The sequence below is a fragment of the Mauremys mutica genome, chromosome 16 (assembly GCF_020497125.1).
Source record: "Mauremys mutica isolate MM-2020 ecotype Southern chromosome 16, ASM2049712v1, whole genome shotgun sequence".
Lineage (NCBI taxonomy): Eukaryota > Metazoa > Chordata > Testudines > Geoemydidae > Mauremys > Mauremys mutica.
The window spans coordinates 16,725,305-16,739,352 of record NC_059087.1 but is presented as its reverse complement, the minus strand read 5'-3'; the positions used below and the strand labels follow the sequence as shown (position 1 = coordinate 16,739,352).

Sequence of the window (14,048 nt, the reverse complement as noted above, 5' to 3'; positions counted from 1 at the left end):
AACTGTTAAACAAGGTTCAGGGTTTGGCATACAGAAATTTCAGCCAGCGTAGCACTATGGCCAACACACTAAGAACCTTCATTAAAGGTACAGAAACTTTACATTTCAAATGCCTTAACTATTAAATAAAGCTTTCATTTTAACAATATCCCTTCTTCTCTTTAGCTGGAGAGAGTATTTAGAACAGGGGTGGGCAAACTCTTTGGCCTAACGGCCACATCTGGGAATACAAATTGTATGGCGGGCCATGAACGCTCACCAAATTGGGGTTGGGGTGCAGGAGGGGGTGAGGGCTCTGGTTGGCAGTGCAGGCTCTGGGGTGGGGCAGGGGATGAGGAGTTTGGGGTGTAGGAAGGTGCTCTGGGCTGGAACTGAGGGCTTAGGAAGGCAGGAGGGGCAGGGTGCAGGTTCTGGATGGGGGTGCAGGTTCTGGGGTGGGGCTGGGGATGAGAGGTTTGGGATGTAGGAGGGGACACTGGGCTGGAATCGGGGGGGTATGGAGAGCAGGAGAGGAATCGGGGCATGGGGAGAGGCTTGGGTTGCAGGCTCTGAGTGGCGCTTACTTCAAGCGGCTCCCAGAAGCAGTGGCATGTCCCTTTCTCCAGCTCCTACGCAGAGGCGCGGCCAGGCAGCTCTGCATGCTGCCCCAACTGCAGGCACTGCCCCTGCAGCTCCCTTGGGCATGGGAGGGGCCATTAGAGGGTGTAGGAGCCAGACCAGGGCCATGCCGAGGCTTCCGGGAACCGCATGGTGTGGCCCCCGACCCAGTGGAGTTCGCGGGCCAGCTTAAAATTGTTCACGGGCCGGATCCAGCCCACAGGCCATAGTTTGCCCATCCCTGATTGAGAAGGAAAACACAGTTTGATACCATCGAAGAGACTGTCTGACAAAGATGGTAATAACTGTCCTTTTGGGAAAAAGAGAAAGTTAATTGAAATAGGCTAAATCTGTCATTGCTGCTTTTGTTGAAGTCCAATCTTATTTCCTAGAAGACAAAACAAGACCAACACACATAAAGGGATCAGGAATAGGACAGCAAAGAGAGTTTCTGTCTCTGGTGTTGACTAATTTTCAACCTCATTGGTGAAAACGGCAGGCACATCACATGGTCTTGTCTTAGCCACCCTGAGACCTGCCAAACTTATACGAGCTTCCAGCTGTTTAGCGCATTGCATCAGCTGCCTCTTTCTGGTCACGGGCTTACAGCTGCATTGCAAAATATAGTCTTGTCAGCTAAACCAGACTTTCATTAGATGGAAAAAAGAGAGGGCTAGGAAAGAGAAGAAATATAGTGGGGAAAGGAGGGTGGGAGTCAGAATAAAATCTCACATCCCAAGTGGTGTTTGGGTTTCAGCTGGAGCCCATGCAGGTGGCAGTGTTACCTGGGACCCTCTCTCTGGGCCAGTCTGCTCAGGACATTTTTCAGCATCAGAATGAAGAAGGGCCAGAGTCCCAGGAGTCAGTGAGCACAGCAGCTATGATGGTGAAGCTTGTTCCAATAGCCAATTTGTCTCCCAAGATCTTTCTAAGAACTCCAAAAGTGAGCATTGGGCAGAATAGTCCATCTTCCCTTATTTTGTTCCCCAATGGGCCTAATTTCTGACACACCAGTTTTGGTTCATTGATTCCAGGTCCCACACTTCTCTTGCTCATGGTCTTATCATAAACCCTGAATTATATCAGTTGGTCTTTCTGTTTGGACTCATTCAGTCTGTCTCACTTTTGCACCTTTTCTCATCAAACATTTCTCATAGGTTATTGTGACATCTTATGAACTTTTACTCACTTTTTACAGCGGAGCTTACCACGAAGATGAACTGTGGTCCAATTATCACAATAGACCAATAAAAGCTGCTTCAGAGGAGATGCAAGAAACCCTGCCATAGAAGTGTGGGCATAATCTGTCCCTAGGGAAAGTTTCCTCCTAACCCCCAACAAACGTTGGCTTAAGCTCTGAAGCATGAAGATTTCTCTCTTCCAGAACACGGGTAACCCACAATAAGAAAAGGAGAAAGCGAAAGATTCCTGTTAGACCTGCAGTAGCAACTGGCTAATATACACTATTCTGAAAGCTATGCTAGCATCAAGGAAGATATTGTTGCTCATATAAGGAGATTATAGAGTCATGTTAATTTCTGTCATCAGAAACACTGGGGTGAGAGGGAGAGTACATACACTAGCTTGTATTACCCACTGGAAAAGAACAAAAATAAATCAGAGAGAGAGTTTTTAAAACCAAGTATTAGAAACTATGGAGAGAGTTAAAAGGGTAAGTGTAAGTATGTTACACTTTTCTTACTCTAAACTGCACAGAGCTGTGTGTACATGGAGTAAAATGGCAGATATTAAATCTGTTTCTGGTCTGTTCAATGGCTCAGAAGCCCAAATTGAGAGATTTTGATCTATAGCCTTTGATTAAAAAATATCGATCACTGACCAGATTAGCCAAGCCACTGTTAAAACAATACTAGAGCACATCTTTTGAAGCAGCTCCAGACATATCCTCCAGCCAGATGTTTTGACACGGAAAGTGTGAACAGGAAAATTTCACCCAAACAGCGTTTTTCCCAGAGACATCTGCAATCAAATGATACTTCAACCTAATGAAATAATGAAGTCCTGGAAGCCTGTAAAACAGCAAGAATGGCTCCCCACCAACAGCATAATTAAACAGCATCACGAGCTGAATGATGCATAGTCAGATATCAACATGATCTTTTCTGTCATTAGGACAAGAGCTGAAGGAGATTTCCTCAGCATCCTGAGGGTTTGCCTTAGTAATTAGTATCCTCCTTGAAGCTTAGTCTATTTTTGTGTTCTGGTAAGCTAAAAGAAAGAGCACCACACCTAAAAGAGAAATAATAGTTTCACTGAATTAATAGGATCTGGCAGTTCAATTTTGTTTCATGGTATTTGCACAACACAATCAGAAGTCTTATGTATTAACATCAGTATCATCCAATTAAAGGAATTTCTACAGAAAAAAAAAAAGAGAGCATGGGTTAAAATAAGTACCACAAATAACTTAGGTGGCTGTTAGTATCTGGACATGAAAATAGGCACCACATTTCAGCACCATCCTCTTCAACTCCAAACACAAAACTACATTAAAGTGCTAGAAAATAATCTCTCAGGATTGGTGCATGTGGGGACTTTTCTACAGCAGCAACACACAACACACTAGGTTACAGTTTTTGGTGGTCTTGAACTTTCAGGGCAGAATCCAGGAACAAGATACAATGAGAGAGAGGGTTAAAGTGGTTTTAAAAAGATTCTGAATACTGGAAGACAGCAAGGGCAATCCTACTGGGTGCAAAAAGTGGGGTTCCCTCATACTGGTCAGCCAACTCTTATCCTGGAAGGTCTACAATTTGTATTATGTGAATGCCTAAAGGCTCCACCCAGGAAGACACTCAAATGTAGTTTTTGGATAGATTACCTAGTCTAGAAGTTTTTAGCCTTTTCCATACTGTGAATCCACGGTACATCAGAAAAAGACTTTGGGACAATTCTCCATAAAGAAAGGCTAGTTTCAGCTCCCTAGAGTTTGTTCGCAACCTCCAGGCTGAGAATCCCTGATCTAATCTAGGTTTGATTTAAATTAAAGCGGGGGTAGAATTTTCAAAAGTGCCTAAACCCCATTTTCAAAGGTATTTGGGTATTGCTCTGCTCAGCATTGACTTCGGAAGTCTAACAATCATTAACAAAAAGGAGTTCCTGAATCACTTTCAAATATGAGCTTTAGGCTTCCTAAATTAGGGCATGTCTAAATTATGAGTTAGTGTGAAGCAAACTGGGATGGAAATCTACAACACTCCAGTGTGCCACATACTCAGCTGTCCATGTGAACCCTGCTGTTGTGCACTTAAAGTTCCCTAGTATGCTGTCCACGTGGACAGCTAGTGCACAGCATGCTGGAGTGCTGTAGATTAACATCCGAGCTTGCCATACGATAAGCATTCATGCAAACATCCCTGTGTGCACTTTTGAAAATTGTATTTCAAATCCAGCTAGATAATATTTTTTATTAAAATCAATTACATCGTGTATTTGTCAGCCTTGACACTATTTACAAGGTGATAATTTTTTATATTTAATTTGAGCCCAATGTAGTGTAGCAATATTTCCTCCAGTTCTCTTTCTGGAAATGCATTTGCCAACAGAACCCAACGGAACCATTTATACTTCAAAAACCTGCATGTTTTCCTTTCCTTCTTGCTTTTCTTTCTTGCCCTGAAGTCACAGGAACAGCAAATGAGAAAACAAACTGAAAAAAAACCTACCACAATTATTGTAAATGACCCCAAATTAGAGGTGATTGGATGGATAAGCTCACAGTGCATATTAGCTCCTCAAAGTGTGTGAAGTGCAAACATTAATACAGAGGAAGATCCTATCAGGATTTTGTTTAAATGGCTTGCCTTTGTACAAATGAACCCCACTTGATTAAGTAGTGCCTCTAATTCCTACATTCCATGTTGTGGGTTTAAAAAACAAAACAAACAAAAAACAAAAGAGCTCAGATAAATTAAATATCTTATAGAAACTGACAGGGCACAAGAGATTTTGCTGAAATCGTGTCATAAAATAGAAACAGGAAAGAAGGAAGCACTCAAGGATAAAAACACTTTGACATTTCCGAGTGCTTATTTTTGAACTATAGACTGTAAGATTATCAGGCCAAATGGGTTCAAGGCTTTACCTTTTTGTTAAATGCTGAGTAAGAACCGACCCTGCAGAATTTCAAAAAGAAGGCTCAAACTTTCCCCCTCTTCCACTTAAACTTGACATTTTCAAAGAGGCCTATGTGAGTGAAGTACTCAACTCCCACTGAAACTCATTCCAGCTGCAGTGCCTACCTCTCCTTAAAGCCCTTTCAAAAAACTCTGCTTAAGTGTATGGCTGCACTATGGGGCTAAGTGGCACCTCAGGAATCTAGGGCTTAAATCACAAGCACTTTCAATCCCCACAATGGGAGAAGCAGGTATTCAGCACTTTGCAAGATCAGGCCCCTGGTGAGCACTGAAAAGCATGAGGCAGAGTGTGCATGTTCTCAGACAGCTTTTATTTTTAAACACAAAAATAAAACAAAGAAGCCTATCTAAAAACGTAGATACTTTGTTTTATGCAAAAAGAGGATCAAAATCTCTCTTGGAAAACATTTAGCATTCCAATGCAGATGAGAATAAATATCCAGAAATAGAGAAAAGAACACATATATATATTATTAGACACACACAAATAATTTGGCTTACTTTATTAAGTGCTCTTCAACCACTTAAGAACAGGCTTCATTTAATCTGCTGCGGTGTTCCTATGCTAGAAACTAAATGTGGCAGCTTCCTCCCCAAGGTGACCTTCACTGTTTTAACATGCTAGATATTTGCCTTCCAGGAGAGACTGTAAAGTTGAGATGGCGTATATCAGATACATCCTTTGTGCCGTGAATGAGATGCAAAGACCAAGGCAGCAAGGTACGTACATTAAACAATGAGAGAGTTTGGAGATCAATCACAGAAAGTACATTTCAAAATGCGGAATGAAGGGAGGTTTTCTCCATTTAAAAGAAGGCAATTATTGAGTTCTATTAACCCTTCTTCTTAACACAACTCACTGCAATAGGAGGTTTTAAAGAGAAGAAGAAGAGGAAGAAGAAAGGGAAAGCACAGTGTCAAATTTCAGTGCCTCTGAGTTGAGACTGTTTACTTTAATTATACTTTGAAAAAGACAGCAGCATATTATGTCTCTGAAACAACAGGTATAAAAGAAAGCACAAGGGAACAGCATTGTGCAGGAGCCACTACATTTCAATTCTAGCTCCAAAGTCTCAAATGCAAAATTAAAGTGAATAAAGCCTTCAACTACTGGAAGGGGGATTCCAAAGAGGATGGAGCTCGGCTGTTCTCAGTGGTGGTAGATGACAGAACAAGAAACAATGGTCTCAAGTTGCAGTGGGGGAGGTCTAGGTTGGATATTAGGAAACACTATTTCACTAAGAGGGTGGTGAAGCACTGGAATGGGTTACCTAGGGAGGTGGTGGAGTCTCCATCCTTAGAGGTTTTTAAGACCTGGCTTGACAATGCCCTGGCTGGGATGATTTAGTTGGAGTCGTTCCTGCTTTGAGCAGGGGGTTGGACTAGATGACTTCCTGAGGTCTCTTCCAACCCCTAATCTTCTATGAAAAGGAATCCAAAATCTAAAAGTTAAAATGCACTCTCAATCTGTGGAACCCAAAAGCATGTTCTAAATAGCACATCAAATCAAGTAATACCAGCGTGAGTTAGTCATGCCAGTCACAGAAACACAGCCGAAGCAGTCTTTGAAGAGGTATCCCATGGTAGGAAGTGGGACCCTGGAAAGCTCCTCAAATGAATTTGGCTGGTGGAGGAGCAGATCATTGGGTTCTCTGGTCTTTATTATGCTGAATGCAGTGTCTTAGTCAACCTGGAACGGCTGCTCCCTTGAAGGAAAGTCCAGTTGGGGGGAAGTGGCTGGCTTGGCACTTCCCAGAAGAACATTCCCTGTTGTGAGGGTGAAAGGAAGCCTTGCCTCAGGTCTGAGGGCTCAGCCTAAGGCAAAGAACAAAGGGTTGTAGTTCGGAAAAAACACTAACATGTTAACTACCGCAAGCTCACTGGCAATCAATTAACTCCAGGTAAAAAGCCTACTGTAGACATACCCTGAAGCTCCTGTCTAATGGAGGAAGGCATCAGAGCCTCCAGTTGGAGACCTACACTGGGGGGGGGAGGGGGGAGGGAAATGGGGCAGAACTGAACTAGAGACTGATGGTTTGCCTGGAAATCTGGAGGGAAATTGACTGGAACATGGGAGGAAAGTAGATTTGTAATGCATGAGGTGGGAAGTGGAACACTATCTGTACCAGTGCATGGTAGGAGTAAAGTCGCAGATGAGGGAAGGGTTAAATTGGGCTAGAGCCCATTTTGCATTGCATTTGGGGGGAGCTGCAAGGCAAGATAATGAGCTGCTGGCTGACAGACAGAGGTGTGGGGAGTGGGATATGGAGCATGTATATATAGACATAAAACAGGAACCATGTCAATTTTTAATACCACTTTTATTAAAGTAATGCATTAAACATTACATAAAATAGATTTAACATTTATGTGTCTGAAGACAGTCCTAATTCTAGTGTATGAAATACAGTTCTTTTAAAAGGGGTGCAAAAAAGTGAGTGCACACTTGAAGCAGGGCTAGAGTCACTATTTTAAGCCACTGGGGTGACAGCAATTCCTTAGGGATTTTGCTAGTGGTAGTTTTCTAGGGGGATGTACTAAATTAGCATATCCATACACTGTCATATCCTCTCCCCACCCAACACCACCCTCACTTGAGGAGTTGCACTGGCCATCTGGGAGCTCCCAAACATAGGGGAAGGGTAACGATTCCTTGCACTGCTGCAACCACTCCCTCCAGCCTGATTTTCCGCTGCTTGGAGTCCTGGGCCAGGATGTGTGAAAGCAGCTCTGGGTGAATCTATGTCAGCTTTTCATTATTATTTTATTACTGTAGTACTCAGTGTACACACAATGTGCCCAGCCATTTGAGGGTGTCATCAGCCAGGTGGAGAACCGGCAGCCTGCCATCAAAACATGTTGGCACTCATCAAGGATATGTGACATAGTCTGCATTGACTGCAGCTGCATCATGGGTCATTAGAAAACCCCCGTTTAAAGAGACTGGCCACACAGTTGCCCTGTCCTGTTCGAAACCAGTTCAGAGATGATCACAGGTGCCTTAGCAGGTCAAACCCCGGTGGACAGATGGTTGGGTCAGTGACAAGAGAGTGATTAACAGTCATCGCTGACCACTTGTTGCGCCAAACAGATTCCACTGTCACAGGTGACCATAAAGGGCATCTTGAAGACAGGTGAGCTGGCAGGTGGTACTACCATAGTGCCCACTGCTGTAGTATCTAAGCCCTTCACAGTCTTTAATGTATTTATCTTCACCATATGAGATAAGGAAGTCCCATTATTTCCAACTGAGGCAGAGAGAAACAGACTGACTTATCACAAGTCACACAGGAGGCCTGCAGTAGAGCAGGGAATCGAACCTGGGTCTCTGGAGTCCCAAGCTAGTATCTAAACCTCTGGAACAAAGGACAGTTTTATGGTACAAGACTGGGAGCGAGTCAGGAGATCTGGAGTCCGCCACACACTTCCTGTGTGACTGTGCCTCCACCTCCTCATCTGTGCAATGGGGACAGTAATTCCATACCTCACAGAGGTAACCATGAAACAAATTTCTTTGAGAGATGCTCAGATACTGCAATGACGGGAGCTATAAAAACACCTAACTAGACTAATGCCAATCAACTTCCAGAGAAAAGCACTAGCAAATGAACTGTAACTGTCTCCATTTTTGCATTTGCTGCCAAGCCAACTATAAGCTGAAGACCAGCTGGATTTCTAAGTGTCTGTTAAAATCTAAGCCATATTAAAATATAGAATTAAAAAGTATATACTTTCAAAGATAGCGGTGATCCCCTTTAAAACTACATCGCCTTTTCTGACCAAATTACAAGTGGTTTGGCCAACCTGCATTTTGGACATTTCAACATCACTTCTTGAATCAAAACTGGACTTTAACAGAACTATTCCTTTAGTAAAATGGCTCTTCTACGTTCCTAAATTTCCTTGGGTTTAGTACATAGACTGAAGTGGATTTAACAGTGACATAAATGAAAAGACCATGCAGAGGCAGATTAGGGTTTTGTCGGGCCCTGGGCCAGAGCAAGTGGGGGTCCCTCCCCACCCCTTCCACCTGCAGTCTCCCCCACTTCCCTGGCACTCCTCTGGCTTGCCCCGCTCCACTCACCCGGCACTCCTGAGAGATGGAGCGGGGTTGGGGCACAGGGGTTTCCCCTGCCCGCCTGGTACTCTTGCTGGGGGGGAGCAGGGTCAGAGTGCGGGGGCCTGCCCTGCACCACCCGCCTGGAGCTCCTGTGGAGGGGCGGGGGGGGTGCAAGGATCAGAGCGCGGGAGCTTCTCCCACTCCCTGGCAGGAGCGCTGGGTGGGCAGGTGGAGTGGGATAAGATCCCACGCCCCAATCCCGCTCCCTGGCAGAAGAAGTGCTGTGTAGGTGAAGCAGGTCAGAGCACGGGGATGCCCATTTTTCCGGGTCCCCCACAATTGGCCGGGGCCCAGTGACTAATCCGCCACTGGACTATGTTCCCAACTCTTAAACCATGTCAATTTTCTACTCAATTTTTCAATGCTTGGGATGTACCTGAAATAGGTTTATTCTTTGATATCACATGTTAATTTAAACATCTTTTTCTCTATAGGATTTTCTTCAGTGCATGGGAAAAAACACACATGTGAGTGTGAGTGAGGGAGAACAGGTACAGTATTTGTTTAAGGTATGTGGGAAAGGGTGAAATAGCAGGTATATCATGTAAGATAAGATTACTCTCTTCATGCTATGAGAACGAACATGTTGCTTATCAGCAGTATGACTATTTTGGACAAACGATATCATCCATGTGGTACCCTAATCTAACAGCCATTGTATGGAAAGGAGGCCTCTGCTATTTTTACAGACTCCATTACCCTTTAGGTCACATCTACCATTGTATCCCTTTGCAAGGCTTAGGTTAGAGTCTCATAAGGCTATGCATTATAATTAGTTTATTAAAAAAGTTGCTCCATTTCATCAGCATCTAAATTTATTACTTCCTCCCTGTATACTTTTTTATACTTTACTTCCTCCCTGTATACTTATTTATACCTTTAGAAAAAGGTATAAATATACTTAGTCCCTATAATTTAAAGATGTAACACACTGTTTTTAAATCTTAAAATACTGAACTATAAATCCCTCAAATAAAATGGGAGGAGGCTGAGGTGGTTTTTAAATCCTATATACAAACTTACTAGGAAAGGGCAGGTTTTTTGGACCATCTAAAGAGGCATTTAGAACGGTCAAAAGAACATACACACAAAGATCCTCAAACAGTGTAAACGTGTGCAGCTCTGTTGACTTCAGGGGAATTGTGCCCCTTTAGCTTGAGATCTGACACACTGAACTGATGTCTTAAGCGACTGCAATTCTGGAATGCCAGTAAACACAAACACCAACATGGTGACTTCTGTACAACTTTTTTTGGCTGTCCATTTATGTCCAATCTAAGGGGGGAAAACAGCTGGACAATCTCATTTTAACGAATGCTCCTTAATAGTTTTAAAAATAGAAACACCTTTGACCCTTCACTGGACCAAACCCTAGTAAAGATGTCAGCGTAACTGCTGAGGTCCAGAACTGTAGCTACAAAGCTCTTCTAAGAGCTCTGCAAAGCTTGCCAGGGAGCGCCAAACACACAATACTTGTCCCATGGAAAACGGAAACTAACCTAACACAAGACAACGTGAGGGGAGTAAACAAGAGCAGAGTGAGTGAAGGGAAGGAAGGCCAGTAGTAACATTATATCCATAATGAACCTGATAGTACCATGTAGGTAGACTGACAGAAACAATACTGAATCAATCATATGTAAGGCCCCGTGTTTGTCACAGAGGTCATGGAAGTCACAGATTCCATGACTTTCCATGACCTCCGCTCCGTGACTTCTGGAGCAGCTGGCCCGGGAGCCACCTAAGCAGCTTGGGCAGCCCCTGAGCCAGTCGCACTGGCTGCTGCTGGGGCAGTCTCTGGACCCCCCAGCAGCAGGAGTTTGTGGGGGGGGAGGGGGGTGATCAGGGCTGGGGATTGGGGTGCAGGGCGGTGCTTACCTGGGGGAGGCTTCCTGCAAAGGAGACAGGAACTCCCATCCCTCAGCTCCAAGCTCCTTGTGCTGCCTCCGCCCATAGCCACTGCCCCCACTGGCCATGGTTCCCAACCATTGGGAGCTGCAGAAACAGGACTTCAGGTGGAGCAGACGCAGCACGTGGAGCTAAGGTCACTGCTTCCCAGGAGCTGGGTAGGGCCTGCCCCAGCCACCCCCGGGCCGCGCCCCCTCTCCATCACTCACTCTGTCCTCTGTATCCACCCAGCATCTACAGCACCCCCAGGCAGAGGCAGCTCCAGGCACCAGCACGTGCTTGGGGTGGCAAGCCACTGGGGGGGCTCTGCCGTGCTTGGAGCGGCAAAATGCCTAGAGCCGCCCCTGCTCCCAGGGCCCCCATCCCCAAGCCATCCCTCTAAGTCATGGACAGGTCATGGGCCGTGAATTTTTGCTTACTGCTCATGACCTGTCCATGACCTTTACTAAAACTACCCGTGACTAAAACATAGCCTTACTCATGTGCACTCGTGGTGATATTTAAAATAAAATCTGTGGAAACTGGAAAACTATTTTCTGAGGAACAAAGCAATAGGCAGACTCACACCATTACTAAGGATTGTATATAGTTTGAGAGAAACAGAGGCATGATTATCGTACTGCTCTATTCTACATGCCACTAATTTTTTTTTTTTTTAATTCCTGTGTGAAGCTGAAATTTTACCATTTCTCCCTAATGGGCCTCTTATGAAAAAGGAGAGCAAACCTTACCTTTGAAATAACCCTTCTAATGCCCCTAAATCATACTCAGCACGGTCCAGAAATTCCTACCTTAGTCTCAGTTCTCCTTGTGGTTCCATCTTCTGAAGTCACAATAGACACATGGGACGTAGGGGTACCCGGGTCTTCCTCAACAGTAACAGTCTCCTCTACCATCTCCTGAGGCTCTTGCATCATTGTTATTGATGTCTGGTTGCTGGGGCTTTGCTCCTAGGAAATAAAAATGGAACATGTTTGTCATTTATACTGTCACTACCTAGAAGGGTGGGTGTGTTTGTTTTTAAACAATGTACAATGTCAGATGCCTGGAAATATAGATTCAGAAGGGAAGGCTTTACTGACCCAAGAATAACTAGCTGAGGGTAGGCTGGCCTGACTGAATAACCTAAATGGAGATCATTTGAAGTGGACATCAAGGACTCCGCATTTATTGTCCATTTACCGGAGACTATTTCTTCATATTTATACTTGATTTGCACTTTCTCTGCTATGCCCAATCTAGGACGAGTGGAGTATCTGTGCATAACACACACCAAAAACAAAACAAAAAAACCCCACCATGCTCCACAGTAAACAGGACCATTTCTTTCAGAGCATTTAATCTTATTTAGTATTAAAAACTTATTTCCAACTGATAAAAATACACTCTTCAGACCTCAGTAGCAGTGTACAACAAGGCTATAAATAATTTATCAAGACCTTCTAGTTACTCAGTACGCTAACACATATCTGACTTGGTCAAAAGTGATAAGTAAGGAAATATGGTTAGCCAAAGAATCGCACAACTGAACTGGTGGTAGCAGTAGTGGGAATTTTTCCCTGCTGAATATCCTACAGTATAGATAAGGCCTAACTGGTTACAATCTCAGTTAAAAGTTGTAGTATATACACAACATAGCCAACTAGGGCTGCCAGGCATCTGGTTTTTGACTGGAATACCCAGTCAGAAAGGGACCCTAGCCGCTCCGGTCAGTACCACTGATAAGGCCATTCAAAGCCTGGTCAGCAGTGCAGCAGGACTACGGCAGACTCCCTGTCTGCCCTGGCTCCATGCAGCTCCCAGAAGCGGCTGGCATTTCTCTGCAGCTCTTTGGCATAGGCGCAGCCGCAGGGGCTCCGTGTGCTGCCCCCACCCCGAGCGCTAGCTCCCACTGGCTGGGAACAAGAGCCAATGGGGAATGGCGGGGGCAGCAACGGCATACGGACCCACCTGGCTGTGCCTCCACCTAGGAGCCACAGGGACATACTGGTGGCTTCAGGAGACTCCTGAGGTAAGTGGGACCCAGAGCCCACACCCTGCACCCTCTCCCGCACCCCAATCCCCTACCCCAACCCTGAGCCCTCTCCTGCACCCATACTCCCTCCCAGAGCCTGCACCCCCTCCCAACACCCCAACCCCATGTAACAGCCTGACGCCCACTCCTGCACCCCAAACTCCTCATCCCTGGCCCCATACCAGAGCCCGCACCCCCACACATCCCCCAACCCCTTGCCCCAGCGCAAAGCCCCCTCCCACATTCCAAACCCCTCATTTCTGACCCTCCCCCAGAGCCTGGACTCCAACCCCCTCCCCCAACCCCCTCCTGCACTCCAAATCCCTCATCCCCAGACCCACCCCAGAGCCCACACCCCCAGCCAGAGCCCCTCATCCCCTTCAGCACTCCAACCCCTTGCCCCAGCCCACTGAAAATGAGTGAGTGAGCGAGCAACAAAGGGAGAGGAGATGGAGTGAGCGGGGGCGAGGCAGGGCAGGGCAAGGGTGTTCCGTTTTCTGCAAATCAAAGTTAGCAACCTTGTATAGTCCACTGTTGAACAGAATGAAAATTCTCTACAAAAGGACGGTTCTCTTGAGGAAAGCTACCTGAAGATGATTCTTCTGCCTCCCAAGCAGACATTTCTGTTACGTTTTCCCTTGTTCAATTTGTGTGCCTCACATAGCAACAGAAATCAAGAGAGATATTCCTGATGGATGAATGAATTTCAGAAGTGTCGCAATACATGGACAATGAAACACTGGTTTACAGCTTGAGAAATAAGACTTTTCCAAAACACTTGCAATCCTTGGCTAGGTCCAATGGTATAGCTGTTCCTTTCATTGTACTCCCTCAAGCCAGTGGGCTGTGCACAGGCATAAGAGTACAGAGCCTAAAGCAGAATCGGGGCCTATGCTTACAAAGGCAAGTCCTACTAGATGTAAGAGGAATCTGTGATATTCCTTCTACGCTTATTTCAATAATGAAATGTTTAAAAAAATAGCAGTGAAGTATTGTGCCCTGTGTAGAATCAATTGCAACGCTAACTGATCCTGTTACGGAATGGTTGTGGGTAAGTCTCTCTCTTTTCACTTCATATGGAAATAAAATGATGGGGATGAAACTGTTCCCAGGCAGCTGTTGAGTTTAATTCTGTTAAGACTTAAATATCCTGTACCTGTGAGCAGCGTCATCACTAGGAAACTACCGTGCATTTTATTTATAGCATTTTATTTAGGAAATTACATTTCATCCCCATGGTATGTTGGCTAGC

General features: G+C 45.0%; 1 protein-coding gene across 5 annotated transcripts in view; it reads right to left on the bottom strand.

Annotated features, from left to right (window-relative positions):
- ARVCF (ARVCF delta catenin family member) overlaps positions 1-14,048 on the bottom strand; it is a 226,662-nt gene that overhangs the window by 138,318 nt on the left and 74,296 nt on the right. For all 5 annotated transcript variants that reach the window (XM_044989922.1, XM_044989923.1, XM_044989920.1 and 2 more), the window contains exon 2: positions 11,574-11,732. In XM_044989922.1, coding sequence (XP_044845857.1) covers positions 11,574-11,732 — 159 coding nt within the window. The remainder of the gene's footprint in view (positions 1-11,573; positions 11,733-14,048) is intronic.